The sequence below is a fragment of the Heteronotia binoei genome, chromosome 21 (genome assembly GCF_032191835.1).
Source record: "Heteronotia binoei isolate CCM8104 ecotype False Entrance Well chromosome 21, APGP_CSIRO_Hbin_v1, whole genome shotgun sequence".
In the NCBI taxonomy this organism is placed as follows: domain Eukaryota; kingdom Metazoa; phylum Chordata; class Lepidosauria; order Squamata; family Gekkonidae; genus Heteronotia; species Heteronotia binoei.
Window position 1 is genome coordinate 177,394,388 of NC_083243.1, and position 17,554 is coordinate 177,411,941.

Below are 17,554 nucleotides of genomic sequence, written 5' to 3' on the forward strand. Positions count from 1 at the left end.
AGATTGTGAGCCGCTCTGAAACTCTTCGGAGTGGAGGGCGGGATATAAATCCAATATCTTCTTCTTCTTCTTCATCTTAAGCTGCCTCATCTCTGATGCTTCACTTCTAGTAGAATGGATGTCAATAGAGGCGCTAAATGAAAACTGATAATACAGTTCCTTTTGCATGTTTGCAGTTGATTTGGTACGCAGAATACTATTTGCTTTCCTTTTTAGCCTGATTCATTGTCCCGTCTCCTCACCATAATAATAATAATAATAATAAGTTTTTATTTATATCCCGCCCTCCCCGCCGGGGCAGGCTCAGGGCAGCTTACAAAACATGATATGGTATCATGATATAACAATACAGGTAAAATCAATTCGCAATATAAATACAAATACAAATATAAATTAATGTTAAAAAGCTAAAAAAACCAATACGGTGGTGCTACAGTCTCTATTTATCCAGGCAGCGTAATATTCAGTCTGGTCACGTCTGCCGGAGGAGGTGCAGGGCCCGCACCTCCTCCGGCAGCTGATTCCACCATTGGGGCGCTTTTATAGAGAAGGCCAGCTCCCTAGTTGTTTTAAGTTTGGCCTCTTTAGGCCCAGGGATTTCCAAAAGATTTTGTGAACTGGAACGCAGTGCTCTCTGGGGAACATATGGAGAGAGGCGGTCCCTGAGGTAGGCAGGTCCTTGGCCATATAGGGCTTTATAGGTGATAACCAGCACCTTGTAACGAACCCGGTATACAATTGGCAGCCAGTGCAGTTCCCGCAGCCTAGGCCACACGTGTTCCCACCGGGGTAGTCCCACTAGCAGCCTGGCTGCTGTGTTCTGCACTAGCTGTAGTTTCCGCGTTCGGTACAGGGGCAGCCCCATGTAGAGGGCATATTGTGCTCCTCACTTCCACTACCAACTGAAGACATAGGCTGCCTCTCTGTAGATAGGCTAGGAAAGCAATCAACTGTGTAGGAGTTGGTCGCAGCTCAGGTCATTCTAAGGTTAGAGACACCCCACATGATGAGCACCATTCCCACTGCTTGGGGGCTTGTTCTGATTCCTTTTCAGAGGCTCCCGTCCAGCTGGCTTATCCTGTTATACTCAAGAAGCAGCTGTGTGCTTTGTTCAGCTGCAGACTGTGGAGACACGTAGGGCTGATGGATGAGGCAGCCAGACCTGGGACCCAAAGGAAAATTGTTTAATATCGAGACTTAGAATGAAAGAGCGAGGGCAGCTATAAACAATAACTGTATCCCCCTGTGAGCCACAGAATTTCAAGGGTTTTGCCTGGGTGCCTCCTGGTTTAGAGTGCTGCCATGTGAAACCCAATGAAAGCAACAGTTTTGGCTGTAATACAGGCTAAAATAAAAATACCCACACTTAAAAGACAGCGCTACAGATGCAAACAAGGGTTTCATTGATATTGCTGCAAAAGAGACAGCTTGACTCAGTGTCCTGTTAGAGGCAAATAGAGTAGTTCTTGCTTAGCTGGGCTTCCTCTGCCAGAAGAAAATGGAGAGGGGGGTGATATTGCCAGATCCCTCTTCCTCATTGCATGCCGTTTTGCCCATGCGTGTCTGCTGATCCCCAGCACTAGCAGTTCAGGGGTCATAGGGGATGCGAAGGGAAGGCAGGAAAGAGCTGCCTCTGCACGCTTTTTGCTCTTTTGCTTATAGGATTCAGTTCATTGGAATCCGCCTCAACTTCAATTCAGATCCTTAGAACAATTTGTTTTATTTATTCATTCGCTTTTACCATAGGCCAACTTTCTTCTTTGAGAGTCAGTTTGGTGTACTGGTTAAGTGCACAGACTCTAATCTGGGAGAACTGGGTTTGATTCCTTACTCCTCCACATGCAGCTGCTGGTATGACCTTGGGTCAGTCATAACTCTTTCAGAACTGTTCCTCTCAAGAGCAGTTCTTGGAGAATTCTCTCAGCCCCACCTACCTCACAGGGTGCCTTTTGCAGGGAGGGGAAGGGAAAAGAGATTGTAAGCTGCTCTGTGTGAAGGGTGGGATATAAATTCAGTCTCTTCTCTCCTTTAATGAGGTGAAAGGCTGACTACACATCGTAAGATAACACAGACGGCCAACAAACAATGCAGTAGGATTAGGATCACACACACACAAAAAGATGACAATGCAAACAACAACAACTGAACACTAGTCTGATATTTCGTAAGCAATGCAAAAAAAGAATGGAATCAACAAAACTAAAAAGGAGTGCAGGAAGATCAAAATAATACATACCATAAACAGTAGAATATTCAGCTTTTAAAAGTGCCCTCCTGAACAGTTTTGTTGAACTAAAAGATTTTTGTTTCCCCGCAAAATAAATATCAGTCTATGAGACAGGGAGCTGATTTTCCAGGTAGAGAAGGGAAGCACACATCGGTCCTAGTGGCAGAGGCATGATCAAAATCCTTTCCTGCCACAGTTCAGAACTAGGAATGTTCAATGTCTGTTCAGGATAAAAACCTGTCTTCCCATGCTCTCTACCCAGTACCAAATGGCAGAGTAAAAGCTTGGCTAGAAGGAGTCTAATCATCCATCTTTTGCTCCAGTTGGAATAAAAAAAGAGGGGGGGGGGGGGTTGGCCTAAGAAGCTAGGTTTTCACCACCTTGTGTGCTTTGATTGAGTGGAAAGGCAGCATAGAAAGGCTTTAAAATAATAAATGTGATACTTCTCTCCTCACGTGTTGGGGAATAACTCAAGCCTAGGCAAGGAGAGACTTGTGTTTCTGCTCTTCAAAGCAATTAGTGATGCTTTCTGGTTTTGCCCTTTTTTTTTTGGCCCAAAGTCTCCCTGATAAATTATATTTGAACTGCTGTCTGTCAAACCAGTTCTGGCTTGCCTTTTCACATCTGGGCTGTGACTCTAGTTACTAAACGTTCTGAAGCCCTCTGCTTTCGTCATGGGACACTTGTCCACAATGACACAGAGGAGGGAAACCAGGAAGTGTTCCTGCCACTGAAACTGAGGCTGATGTTTTTTGGCCTAGAATTCTGAACTGCCTTTGTGGGCTGCAGGGCAGCAGCTGCTCTCGTAAGCATTTTTCTTTCTTACTCTCTAGTCAGTCATTGAGGAAGAGGGGGTGACTCTGGAGGCCATCCTGTGCACTCACAAGCATTGGTAAGACATTCCTTGTTTCCACTTTCCCATGGTGAGTTGAAGATTTGACGTCTGAAAATACATGCACGCTGCTCAGCAGCCCCTTTGCAGCCCTCTTGATGCAAGCAGCATTGGGAGGCAAGGGGACTGGGGAGGAATTGCCTCCTCGTGTCTTAATTAGAAATAAACCTTTTTCTGGGCACTAACGTATCAGGAAAGAGAGAGGAGGATTGGTTGTTTTGTTCCTTAACGAGCATCATTCTGCAGGGATCACAGCGGGGGGAATGCAGCGCTACGACGGCGGCACAGTTCCTGCAGGGTATATGGCAGCAGCTGCGATGACATCCCCGAACTGACAGAGTGAGTGACTTCTGATTCCCCGCACAGATAAAATATTTCCCTGCCAAGCCTGGAACGGAAAGGCAGCTTCCTACATTAACCCTTCCCTGGTTGGGGGCTATAATAAAGACACTGTAGTTCTCCCATCAGTGTGAAAAGAGAGTTGCTATGCTATTCATTTGTCCGCAGGAAGGTTAGCCAAGCAGGGAAAGCCCCCTACCTCTAATATCCTGAATGCTCAGCCCCTGCAGATTTTTCCAGGCTGGCTTTAGGCAACTCCTTCATCCTTGTGACCCATTGTTGTGTTCTAGTCCCCTCTCAGACAAGGAGACAATCATGATAGGACGGTTGCACTTCAAAGCCCTCTTCACTCCAGGGCACACAGTGGGGCACATGGTCTATGTGCTGGATGGGAAACCTTTTGAAGGGCCAGCCTCTCTGTTTTCGGGAGACCTCCTCTTCCTCTCTGGCTGTGGTAAGTTAGCAATTGAATGGGATATGGGATGGGGTGAGGAAGAGAAGGCCCGCTGCTCCTAACTCTGTTTCTAAGGAAGCTCTTGATTCTCACCAGAGAAAAATAAATTGGCATTTGCACCCTCCAGTTACTAGTAAGCACAGAGGCATCTAATCTGTGAGAAATATGCACCGGCCTTCCTTGTGGATGGGGAGGGGGGAGGGGCGACATTAAGGCATTGAAAGGCACCTGTGAACAACAGGAATAGTTTTATATTGAGATAGGGACAACTGATTAGTTGTTCCTTGCCAAATTAACTGCTTATTTCTTATTCCTGTAGGCCGTATATTTGAAGGGACTCCAGAAACAATGCTGGCATCACTAGATGCAGCAGCTGACCTTGCAGAAGATACACTTCTGTGGCCAGGTGAATGCTTTGATAGCTGTTTTATAGCTTCTTTTTATTCCATGCTTATATGTCAGACACGGGAGTTGTTGCATCACATGGCATGGGTGGAGAGGGAGAAGAATATTCACTAGTGACTCTGCTAATGGACTGTTCAGAGGGCTTGTGGATGACTGGTGGAATAGCTGAACAGATGTATCTTTATGTGCCCGATTCCCCTCCCATTTTGGAACATTACTATTGGACATGTCTCTGTATGATTGAGACTGTGGACCGGGTGTGGAAATGCAGTCTAGATTTCTCTGTGTAAAATTGTTAGATGCCACTGTCTACAGAACATGGCTGGGACCTTGCAGACCTTTGTGTATGCAGAACCACAATTCAGGGATTGTGTCATAATAGGTGATTTTAACAACCCGCAGATTGATTGGGTCGATATGTGTTCAGGTCGAGAGAAAGAGATTGAGTTTCTTGATGTTCTCAGTGACTGTGCTATGGAGCAGATGGTCACAGAACCTACCAGGGGTGGGGTGATCCTGGATTTGGTCCTAAGTAATGCCCAAGATGGTAAAAGATGTAAAACTGATTGCACCGCTTGGGAGCAGTGACCATAATGTTATTGATTTCACCATTTGTATAAATAGGGAGTTGCCCCAAAAGACCAGCACAACCACATTTAACTTTAAAAGGGGTAAATTCTCTGAGATGAGGAGGCATGTGAAGAGGAAACTGAAAGGAAAGGTAAATACAGTCAAAACCCTTGGGGAAGCTTGGAGGCTTTTTAAAACTACAATCCTAGAAGCTCAGATAAAATATATACCACATGTTAGGAAAGGCACAAACAGGTATAAGAGAAGGCCTACATGGTTAACAAACAAAGTAATAGAAGCTGTAAAAGGTAAGGAGGACTCCTTTAAGTGGTGGAAAGCTAGTCCAATTGAGATTAATAAAAGGGAACACAGGCTGTGGGAAATCAAATGCAAGACTGTGATCAGGCAGGCAAAAAGGGACTATGAGGAGCATATCGCAAAAAACATAAAGACTAACAATAAAAAATTCTATATATTAGAAAATATATTAGAAACAGGAAACCAGCCAGGGGGGCAGTGGGGCCCTTTAATGACCAAGGTGTAAAAGGATTACTGAAGAAGGATAGGGAAATGGCTGAGAAGCTGAATGCATTTTTTGCCTCCGTCTTCACTGTGGAAGATGAAAAGTGTTTGCCCGCTCCAGAACCACTAATTTTGGAAGGGGTGTTGAAAGACTTGAGTCAGGGTGAGGTGACAAGAGAGGAGGTCCTACAACTGATTGACAAATTAAAAACTAATAAGTCACCAGGTCCGGATGGCATACATCCAACAGTTCTGAAAGAACTCAAAGATGAATTTGTGGATCTCCTGTCAAAAATATTTAATCTTTCATTGAAATCTGCCTCCATTCCTGAGGACTGGAAGGTAGCAAATGTCACCCCCATCTTTAAAAAGGGTTCCAGAGGAGATCCGGGAAACTACAGGCCAGTCAGTCTGACTTCAATATCGGGAAAGTTGGTAGAAACCATTATCAAGGACAGAATGAGTAGGCACATTGATGAACACAAGTTATTGAGGAATACTCAGCATGGGTTCTGTAAGGGAAGATCTTGCCTCACTAACCTGTTACAGTTCTTTGAGGGGGTGAACAAGCATGTGGACAAAGGGGACCCAATAGATGTTGTTTACCTTGACTTCCAGAAAGCTTTTGATAAAGTTCCTCATCAAAGGCTCCTTAGTAAGCTCGAGAGTCATGGAGTAAAAGGACAGGTCCTCTTGTGGATCAAAAACTGGCTAATTAATAGGAAGCAGAGAATGAGTATAAATGGGCAGTCTTCGCCGTGGAAGATGGTAAGCAGTGGGGTGCCACAGGGCTCGGTACTGGGTCCCATGCTCTTTAACTTGTTCATTAATGATCTGGAGTTGGGAGTAAACAGTGAAGTGGCCAAGTTTGCAGATGACACTAAAATGTTCAGGGTGGTGAGAACCAGAGAGGATTGTGAGGCACTCCAAAGGGATCTGCTGAGGCTGGGTGAGTGGGCGTCAACGTGGCAGATGAGGTTCAGTGTGGCCAAGTGCAAAGTAATGCACATTGGGACCAAGAATCCCAGCTACAAATACAAGTTGTGAACTGGCAGAGACACTGACCAAGAGAGAGATCTTGGGGTCATGGTAGATAACTCACTGAAAATGTCGAGACAATGTGCGATTGCAATAAAAAAGGCCTATGCCATGCTGGGAATTATTAGGAAGGAAATTGAAAACAAATCAGCCAGTATCATAATGCCCCTGTATAAATCAATGGTGCGGTTTCATTTGGAGTACTGTGTGCAATTCTGGTCACCGCACCTCAAAAAGAATATAGCATTGGAAAAAGTGCAGAAAAGGGCAACTAGAATGATTAAAGGTTTGGAACACTTTCCCTATGAAGAAAGCTTAAAACGCTTAGGGCTCTTTAGCTTGGAGAAACGTCGACTGCGGGGTGACATGATAGAGGTTTACAAGATTATGCATGGGATGGAGAAAGTAGAGAAAGAAGTCCTTTTCTCCCTTTCTCACAAAACAAGAACTCGTGGGCATTCAATGAAATTGCTGAGCAGTCAGGTTAAAACGGATAAAAGGAGGTACTTCTTCACCCAAAGGGTGATTAACATGTGGAATTCACTGCCACAGGAGGTGGCGGCGGCCACAAGCATAGCCAGCTTCAAGAGGGGATTGGATAAAAATATGGAGCAGAGGTCCATCAGTGGCTATTAGCCACAGTGTTTGTGTGTGTGTGTGTGTGTGTGTGTGTGTGTATTTTGGCCATTGTGTGATACAGAGTGTTGTGTTGGATGGGTCATTGGCCTGATCCAACATGGCGTCTTATGTTCTTATGATTTTGCAGTCCCCAGTAATTACCATATGATATCGCTTACAGCTTACTTCAGTAGTTTTGAGATTGTCCAGAGGCAAACATGCATTTCTCCTTTCACATAAGCTGAATGACCTAATAACTACTACCCATTGGCCAACATTCTGGGGCGAAGTGCTTTAGTGGGTGGTGACTGTGGAGCCTCAAGGGATCTTGGAAGAAACTAACCCAGATTCAAGCCTAGGTTTGGATTGGAAATGACCTTGGTCTCGTGGATAGATTATCTTTACCGGAAGTGATTCCTGCATTATCCTGGACCTCTCTCAACAGTTTTTGATACTGTTGACCATGGTGTCCTACTGGAAAGACTGGCTGAGCTCCATGCAACGGTCACCTCGAGGTTGGAGTACTGTAATGCCCTCTACATGGGGCTGCCCCTGTACCGAACTCAGAAACTGCAGCTAGTGCAGAATGTGGCGGCCAGGCTGTTGGTGGGACTACCTCGGTGGGAGCACGTGCAGCCTAGGTTGCGGGAGCTGCACTGGCTGCCAATTGTGTTCCGAGTTCGTTACAAGGTGCTGGTTTTTACCTTTAAAGCCCTATATGGCGGAGGACCTGTCTACCTTAGGGACCGCCTCTCTCCATATATCCCCCAGAGAGCACTGAGATCTAGCTCCCAAAATCTCTTAAAAATCCCTGGACCAAGGGAGGCCAAACTGAAAACAACTCGAGAGCAGGCCTTCTCAATAACGGCTCCCCATTGGTGGAATCAATTACCAGAGGAGGTTCGAGCCCTGCGGGACTATAATCAGTTCCGCAGGGCCTGCAAAACTGTCCTTTTTCAAATGGCCTACAAGATTGAATCCTGAAGTGACACCTAGCCGTCTGATATATACTGTCTTGTATTATAGCACCTTAACTGTTGTGGTTTTAATTAAATTATTTAAATGTATTTCATCGTATTTATTGTATAATGTATTTATTGTAATCACGGCACTTTCCATGTCTGTAAGCCGCCCTGAGCCTGCCTTGGCGGGGAGGGTGGGATATAAATAAAAAATTATTATTATTATGAGCTGGTGGAGGGGGGACCGTGCTCTGGTGGTTCCATTCTTATTTGAGTGATCAATTCCAGAAGGTGATGCTGGGGGTCTGCTGGTCATTTCTGTAGCATTTATGCTGTAGGGTCCAACAGAGATGTATCTTGTTCCTGTGTAAGATCTATGTGAAACTACTGGGAGAGATCATCCATGGATATGCGGTGCAATGCCACCAAAATATGGATGATTCCCAGCTCTACTCTTGATTATTAACTGACCTGAATGAGTCTGTGGAATTCCCATAGAAGGTAATAGGATGAATCAAGACCAATAAACTGAGGTTCAGTCCAGACGTGATTGAGGTGCTGCTGCTCAGTAACGAAGCTGCTTGAATACTGAGGAGTCAGCGTATCGTAGAGAGAGGTGTACTGCCAGTTTGCTTCAAGACCTTGACCTGTGGTTGCAGGTTCAGGTCTCCTTGGTGGAACTTAATGCCTTTTACCAGCTTCAGTCAATACACCAGCTACAGCCCTTCATTGAAAGCTATGATCTGGTCACAGTGATCTATGCTCTGACTGCATCCAGGTTAGATTACTGTAATATGCTGTTTGTGTGGCTGCCTTTGAAAACTGTTTGGAAATTTCAGTTGGCTCAAAATGTGGCTGCCACATTATTGTCAGAGGATGGTTACAGACAGGGCTTTTTTTGAGTGGGAACACACAGGAACGTAGTTCTGGCTGGCTTGGCATCGTGGCGTGGCCTAATTTTTGTCTACAAAAAAGCCCAGTGTGAAACAATGGTGACCTCAGGAGGTATGGGATAATATGCAAATGAGTTCCTGCTGAGTTTTTTTTCTACAAAAAAGAGTCCCAGATACAGAGATCTTGTAAGCCCTGTGCTGAAAAATCTCTACTGGCTACCTGTTTCCTGATACAGTTCAAAGTAGTGCTTCTCACCTTATAAGGTTGTAAGCAGCTTGGGCCATACTATAGCTACCCATATTATCTGACCCACCAGATAAAATTATCTTCCAAAATCTTGTCTTCTGAAATCTTGTTCTTTCTGCCTCTGCCTCCAGAGGCGAGGCGTGTAGGAACCAGAGACAGATTTTTTTTCCAGTGGCATCTTCTTGCCTATGGAATGCCCATCTCCTTGAGGCTTGCCTGGTGTCCACTTTTAGGCACCTGGCAAAAACATCCCTTTGTGCCCCTGACTTGTTTTTAATGGCTGTACTTTAATGGTTTTGCTTTAGTTGTAAGCCACCTCAAACGGGTCTTTGGAGATGTGGCAGATATATATTTCCAAAGTAACAAATAAACCATCATAGGACTCCAAGGGTGGTAACTGTAGGGAAGCACTTTGAGCTTTGGTGGGCTCAGACGGGTTGAAAGAGAGCAACTGTTTGTTGGGCTTCAAAGGGAATTGACCCCACTGACGTCCTTTTCTCTCTTTAGGACACGAGTATGCCTTAGAGTGTCTAATGTTTGCTAGTCTTTTGGAGGCAGAGAACCCTTTTCTGGAGCAGAAGCTGCAGTGGGTGAATCAACAACGGGCTGAGAGGAAGAGCACGGTAAGGAAGTGTGTGTGTGTGTATTTGGGAAACAGCGAGAGAGACAGAGAGATGGTTTTTGTAGATCAAAAGCTGCCACTTCACACTTGGAACTGGGATGGAGAATAGATGAGGTCATTTAGAATGATTTTTGGGTTCAAGATTTAATGGTCTCTCCCTCGCTGTTTCCCAATAGTGCACATTCATGTGTGCCCCCCCCCCAAACCTCTTTGTTCTAAACTCTCTATCCACTGTAGGTGTTGTGGAATTCACCCATGGGCAGCTTCCTGGCTCTTCCTTCCCACTGGAAACACCTGTCTAGGGATTTTCCTGTGTTTGTCTCAGTTGGGCCATTTGGGGTTTTTGTTTGTTTTAATATTTGACTGAATCTGGCATATAGAAGGGAGTGGGAAACAAAAAAGGAAAGAAGGGAAGAAGTAGAAAAAAGCCAAAAAAGTGCGAAACAGGTTATACAGTTAGAATGTTTCTATGACAGAAAAAAAATTATTATTACAAGGATGATTAAAAAAAAATAAAATAACATGCTGTTTGCTTTCGTTGGTCTTCAAATGTGTGCAGCACTTTTCCAGAAGCTGCAATATCGTTGGATTGGAGGGATCCAATCCATGGGATGATTTCTGACTGGGATCTGCTTGCGTGAGAGATTTTTGGGCTCATACACTGTAGCGCATGCTGGGACATAGTGCTTCCATGTCTCAGTTGCTTGCTTTGTACTTTCTAGTTTGTTCTGCAGTGCATTACTAGCTTCCGTGACAAGTATTGCTGGTGATACTAGGCATTATAAAATTGGAGGCCCATTTTAAACTGGGCTGGTGGCCCATACTCATTCATACAGAAATGAATGTGCAGAAATATCCTCTCCATCTGCACTACTATATCTCCCCCTTCACTGACCCCCCCTCCTGCCCTAATCCCTTCCACTGTCTACACCCATAATAGCCTTGAATCTGCAACTCTCCTAGGGTTGCCAAATCCAATTCAAGAAATATCTGGGGACTTTGGGGGTGGAGCCAGGAGACATTAGGGGTGGAGCCAAGATCAAGGTTTTGACAAGCATAATTGAACTCCAAAGGGAGTTCTGGCCCTCACATTTAAAGGGACGGCACACCTTTTCAATGCCTTCCTTCCATAGGAAATAATGAAGGATAGGGGCACCTTCTTTTGAGGCTCGTAGAATTGGATCCTCTGGTCCAATCTTTTTGAAACTTGGGAGGTATTTTGGGGAGAGGCACTAGATGCTATACTGAAAATTTGGTGCCTCTACCCCCAAAAATAGTCCCCCCAGATACCCGTGGATCAATTCTCCATGATTTTCTATGGGAATAAATCTCCATAGGGAATAACAGAGTTCCCAGCAGACATTTCCCTCCCCTCCCCCCGCTTTCTGACGACCCTGAAGCGGGGGGAGGGCCTCCAAACCGGGGGATCCCCTGCCCCCACCTGGCAATTGGCAACCCTAAACTCTCCTTATCCTGTAACTGCTGCAAAGTCCTGTCCCACTTGTAAGGGAGAGCGGGGCTTTGGGTGAATGGGAGGAGGCTTATGGGATGGAAGCCGTTCCAGCTGAATATTGAAGGGCAGGGTATTTTTATTTGGGGGAGAACAGTATTCCATTCATTAAGAGAGAATGCCAAACTTGGCCAACACATATCAATAATATAATCGCTAAATGGACAGTATTCACTGCCACAGGAGGTGGTGGCATCCACAAGCATAGCCAGCTTCAAGAGGGGATTGGATAAGCATATGGAGCACAGGTCCATCAGTGGCTCTTAGCTACAGGGTATAGATGGAACTCTCTGTCTGGGGCAGTGATGCTCTGTATTCTTGGTGCTTGGGGGAGGCAACAGTGGGAGGGCTTCTAGTGTCCTGGCCCCACTGATGGACCTCCTGATGGTGCCTGGGTGTTTTGGCCACTGTGTGGCACAGAATATTGGACTGGATGGGCCATTGGCCAGATCCAACATGGCTTCTCTTATGTTCTTATGTCTGGGGCAGTGATGCTCTGTATTCTTGGTGCTTGGGGGGCAACAGTGAGAGGACTTCTAGTGTCCTGACCCCACTGGTGGACCTCCTGATGGCACCTGGGGGGGGGGGTTGGCCACTGGGTAACACAGAGTGTTGCACTGGATGGGCCATTGGCCCGATCCAACATGGCTTCTCTTATGTTCTTATGTCTGGGTCAGTGATGCTCTGTATTCTTGGCTCTTGGGGGGGCAACAGTGGGAGGACTTCTAGTGTCCTTGCCCCACTGATGGACCTCTTGATGGTGCCTGGGTTTTTTGGCTACTGTGTGACACAGAGTGTTGGACTGGATGGGCCATTGGCCTGATCCAACATGGCCTCGCTTCTGTTCTTCTGTTCTGTTCTTTTCCTGATTGTCAATGCCACCCACTTTTCTGGTCACCATCACTGTCTTGTTCGGTTACTATAGGCCACAAGTTAAATTTCTCTGCAAAATGGTGGGCTCACAGTGCCTTAACATAAAATGAAATTAATTTTGATCTGTAATAGCAGCAGTTGCTTGTGCATGGAAAAATAAAAGTTTGTAGCCTGTGTATGAATATTCACTCATTCATGCCATGCAGGTGACCTCCCCATAGCAGCTGAGGTTAGATTCATAATGTGGTCTAGGTAGGTGGAAGGAGTCTGATTACCCTAGGTTCAAACCCCCATTTTGCCGGAGGAGCTTGCTTGGGTGACTTTGGGAAAGTAACATTCTCTCAACCTAACCTACCTAACAGCTGTTGTGAGGATAAAACAGAAGAGAGGAGAATGATGTAAGCTGCTTTGGGGAGACCCAAATAATCAGTAAAGCTATATACTAAATAAAGCCGAAGACTGGAGTCAGGGGATAGATAAAAGAAAAGTTAGTTCATAAGTGGAAAGGAGAGAAGCAAGCCAGGATAGTGGAAAGGATATGGAAGCTGCCTGGAGGAGAGAGAGGGACAGTCATGAGGAGAGGGGGATGCTGGGAAAAATGAAGTGATCCCAAGTCTGTTTGGGTTACCTTCTTGTAAATGTATAATGTACAACAGTGCCCTAATGTAGTGATGTGAGCAAGAGGTAAAATACGTACACCTTCAAATGATTCCATTTGTGTATATTTTTGTGTTTTAAAATTAAGGCATTTACCTTCTCACTTGGGCTCCTATAAACATGGATATTGTGAATTATTGTAAAGGGTGTGTCGCTGCCAGTCTGAGTGGACAATACTGACTTTGATGGACCGAGGGTCTGATTCAGTATAAGGCAGCTTCATATGTTCACCTGTTGCCTCCACTCATTTAAATGCATCATTCCCATTCTGTTCCTCTCACAGTGTCCTTCCACCGTTAGTGAGGAGAAACAATACAATCCTTTCCTGCGGACTCACTGTCGGGAGGTGCAGGAAGCTGTGGGCCTTCAGCGCCAAAGGGATGAGGACTGGGACATCTTCCGGGCTCGGGTGCTAAAGGAAGTGCGACGGCGAAAGGATGCGTACAAAGCAAACTAGCAAGCAATGTGGCAGCAGTCTGGAGAAAAGTGTACCCAGAAGCAGTGGCACAGCAGTAGCCTCTGTAAGGAGGAGTCTGGTCACAAAGTGGGCTCTACCCTACTGAGGAAGGATCTACATGTATGTTGATCTCTCCCACAATGTGAAGTGAATGGAATGGAAACACTTGACGTTCAGGCTGTTTTCCTGAGTTTTGGTTGCCAGCGTTGCTTACAAACGTGACATAAAGAATGAGACCTGCAGCCTGTCAGTAAAACTGTTGTCTCCTGGAGGACTGGATGGTTTTTTTTGTGAAATCCAATGTGATATGGCACCTCCCTATACCCTGTTGCTTCCCACCTAACCTGCTCTTGGTGGATGAAGCGGTGTAGGATTAATGCTTGGGGGGGTGGGGGGAACCCTGAAAGTTGTGACAGTTTTTAAATTTTATATGTTTGAGTGTGCCTGCCTATTGCTAGCTCTGGGGAGCTTTTGCTAGCTCTCTTGGGTCTTGTCGCAAGCACAATTTCAACACTTTGTCCACTTCTTCGGAGAGATGAGCGCACACACGTGAAACTGAAGTGCTTATTGATCTTTTAACTCCTGTCTAGCACATAAAAAGGAACCTTCTCCTTCCTCTTTCTTGTTTTCTTGGGCAGCTAAGCATCTTCTAAGGCCACCTAAATTCAGGAGGAGAGGATTGTGTTATGCATCTTCAGTTTGCTCCTCCTTTTCTTGTTTTTTGTTAACATTTTTTTTTTTTTTGCAAAATAACACTTTTTTTGCAGTCAAGCATTTTGGCTTTTCCTGAACAAAAAGAAAAGCTCAGGTTTGTGGCTCAGATTCTTGAAAGACAGATATCCAGGCCTGTGCAATGTTCCATCACTTCTCCAATTGCCCCACGAAGCACAAGCACACCTAGAGTTCAGACCAGCAATTGAACAAGGGAGGCATCGTTTCTCCTGTCTGTGACAGTATGTGCCGGTCCCAGAAGCAGAGCATGGTATGGCTACATGACTCCTTTCTATACACTTTATGTGCAAGTGTGTTGACAGGAGAGGTGTAGATGAACATTATAGGAGTGGGGACATTTTTCTGAAATGTGAACTGCATTCACACAAAGATTCTCCATTTCCTTGTCAGTATAGCTGCACATATGCTGGCAATGAAGTATCCTCAAAGATAGTTTGTGTTCCCTTTCCTCCATTAGCTGCTCTTTTCACTGCATTTCTCCACCACCAATTCCACTCCACTGTTAAGGCTTTTGTTCTGGCTTTTTAATAAAATCAATAGAACTTTATAGCATAATGATTGATTGCTGATCGCTCCTCTGAATTCCCAGGAGAAATGTTTGAAAAGGCCTTTTAAACCAAACCTAGGAGGAATTCAGAGGAGTTAGAACAGGGGTCCTCAACCTTTTTAAATAGGGGGCCAGTTCACTGTCCCTCAGACTGTTGGAGGGCCGGACTGCCGTTACTGTACAAGGCCGCGGGCCGTCAGTTCTCCGTCTTCTGCATCTCTCTCCCTTCCCCACACCACACACCCTGGCCTGGGAACTCAACTCACCTCGGTATCACCTCACACTCTGTCTCCGCCGCCTCAGCCCAGTGCCGGAAGTGTGCGTTGCTAACGCAAGTTTAGGTCGAACGTCACTTCCGGTCTGATTTTGCCATAACCCGGCGGGCCGCATAAACGTCCTCAGCGGGCCGCATCTGGCCCACGGGCCGTAGGTTGAGGACCCCTGAGTTAGAAGGTGTGGCAATAAAATCGTGTGTGAGTATAATCTAGCAATTACCATGTTAAAAGAACCTAAAAAAAAAAGAAACCATGCCTGGAATGGTGGTGATGTGTGTATGGAGGGTGAGAAAAATGATGTTAGCATGGGCAGCAGCTTCAGAAATGCAACCCTTCCTGTCCATGTGCAAAGGTCTTTCTGATCGTTCCAAAAAGATCATTTGGGAAAGATTACAGAGCAAAGCAAGGAGAACCCAGAAAGTGAACAATTAGGGGATGATATTTTGTGAATGTTCAGGGTGGGGAGAAATGCACTCCCAATTTGAATGCCAAACTGGAGCAAAACCTCCTTGTGGAAGCCACCTTGACCATCAGCAGTGTGGCCTTATGGTTGCAGGTATATGAGTTAGGCTTCTATAAACACGTTTCTCTGTTAATAACAGAGTTATTAAGAAGGGCTGACAATTTGTTAATTTATTAAACATTATGCAAGTTATTTGCATTTTTTAACACACACTACTTTTCATCGTATCCTATCTTTGGGTTCCACAAATACTTGATTCTGTTTTGCAAAGATTTAGAGAATCTTTTTTTTTTTAAATTTTTGTTGTTGTGAAGTTTAATGAGCTGCTATTAAGATTTCTGTCTTCAGGTGCTGAGGTCCTAGAGTGTAAACAACAACAACAACAAAACTCTGAATGTCTGAGAATAAAAGTTTACATTCTGTACATCATTTATTGTCAAATCATTGGAAAATATATTCATTACAGTCCAACCTATTCAGGTTTGATTCAGCAGGAAGGGATTTCTTCATGAAGAAGAAGAAGATGATATTGGATTTATATCCCGCCCTCCACTCCGAAGAGTCTCAGAGCGGCTCACAATCTCCTTTCCCTTCCTCCCCCACAACAGACACCCTGTGAGGTGGGTGGGGCTGAGAGGGCTCTCACAGAAGCTGCCCTTTCAAGGACAGAGGCTCAGAGCGGCCTACAATCTCCTTTCCCTTCCTCCCCCACAACAGACCCCCTGTGAGGTGGGTGGGGCTGAGAGGGCTCTCACAGAAGCTGCCCTTTCAAGGACAGAGGCTCAGAGCGGCCTACAATCTCCTTTCCCTTCCTCCCCCACAACAGACACCCTGTGAGGTGGGTGGGGCTGAGAGGGCTCTCACAGAAGCTGCCCTTTCAAGGACAGAGGCTCAGAGCGGTTCACAATCTCCTTTATCTTCTCCCCCCACAACAGACACCCTATGAGGTGGGTGGGCTGAGAGGGCTCTCACAGGAGCTGCCCTTTCAAGAACAGGCTCAGAGTGGCCTACAATCTCCTTTATCTTCTCCCCTTACAACAGACACCCCGTGAGATGGGTGGGGTTGAGAGGGCTCTCACAGCAGCTGCCCTTTCAAGGACAGAGGCTCAGAGCGGCCTACAATCTCCTTTATCTCCCTCCCCCACAACAGACACCCTGTGAGGTGGGTGGGGCTGAGAGGGCTCTCACAGCAGCTGCCCTTTCAAGGACAGAGGCTCAGAGCGGCTCACAATCTCCTTTATCTTCTCCCCCCACAACAGACACCCTGTGAGGTGGGTGGGGCTGAGAGGGCTCTCACAGCAGCTGCCCTTTCAAGGACAGAGGCTCAGAGCGGTCTACAATCTCCTTTCCCTTCCTCCCCCACAACAGACACCCTGTGAGGTGGGTGGGGCTGGAGAAGGCTCTCCCAGCAGCTGCCCTTTCAAGGACAACCTCTGCCAGAGCTATGGCTGACCCAAGGCCATCTCAGCAGGTGCAAGTGGAGGAGTGGGGAATCAAACCCGGTTCTCCCAGATAAGAGTCCGCACACTTCACCACTACACCAAACTGGCATGAAAAGTGTAGGCTGGGCTGTGCAATTGCACATCTGACACCAAAACTTCAAAGTTGGTGGCAGAAAGTTCAGCCCATAAGAGAAGTTCAGCCTGGTAGGTAGGAATAGAGAGACTACAGTATCTCTTTTCACTGTGCAATCTATGGAGGCATAGGTCACGCCACTGCAAGGGCTACCTTTTTCCATCTGAGGCGGGCCTGACAGTTGGCCCCCTACCTCACCTCCTGTGATCTAGCCACAGTGATTCATGCAACAGTCACCTCCAGATTAAAACTATTGTAACTACATGGGGCTTCCCTTGACCCTGCTCCAGAAACTCCAGCGGGTACACATCGCAGCAGCCCAGTTGTTGGCATCAAGGTCTATGAGTGGCGCAGATGCATCCGGTGCTGCGTGAGCTGCACTGGCTACCTCTTGAGTACTGGATCCGGTTCAAGGTGTTGTTCCTTACCTTTAAGGCCCTTTATGGCCAGGGGCCTGCATATCTTTGGGACCGCTTATTTCCATATGAACCCACCACCCCCCCCAACCCACCCCGGGCTCTGAGGTCTGCTGCTCAACATCTTCTCATAGTCCCTCGTCCTAAAGATGCCCGGCTGGCTTCAACGAGGGCCAGGGCCTTTTCAGTCCTGGCCCCTACCTGGTGGACTCCCACTTTCCACCAGGCTTTTAATTAATCCAGCGGGCGTCCTTCAAAAG

General features: G+C 46.2%; 1 protein-coding gene across 1 annotated transcript in view; it reads left to right on the top strand.

Annotated features, from left to right (window-relative positions):
- The window catches only part of LOC132588960 (probable hydrolase PNKD), a 41,413-nt gene extending 27,884 nt beyond the window's left edge, over window positions 1-13,529 (top strand). The window contains exons 4-9 of the mRNA XM_060261449.1: window positions 3,061-3,119; window positions 3,366-3,458; window positions 3,749-3,912; window positions 4,232-4,318; window positions 9,675-9,790; window positions 13,113-13,529. Of these exons, the coding sequence (XP_060117432.1) occupies window positions 3,061-3,119; window positions 3,366-3,458; window positions 3,749-3,912; window positions 4,232-4,318; window positions 9,675-9,790; window positions 13,113-13,286 (693 nt within the window). The 3' untranslated portion in view covers window positions 13,287-13,529. The remainder of the gene's footprint in view (window positions 1-3,060; window positions 3,120-3,365; window positions 3,459-3,748; window positions 3,913-4,231; window positions 4,319-9,674; window positions 9,791-13,112) is intronic.
- The last annotated feature ends 4,025 nt before the right edge of the window (window positions 13,530-17,554 follow it).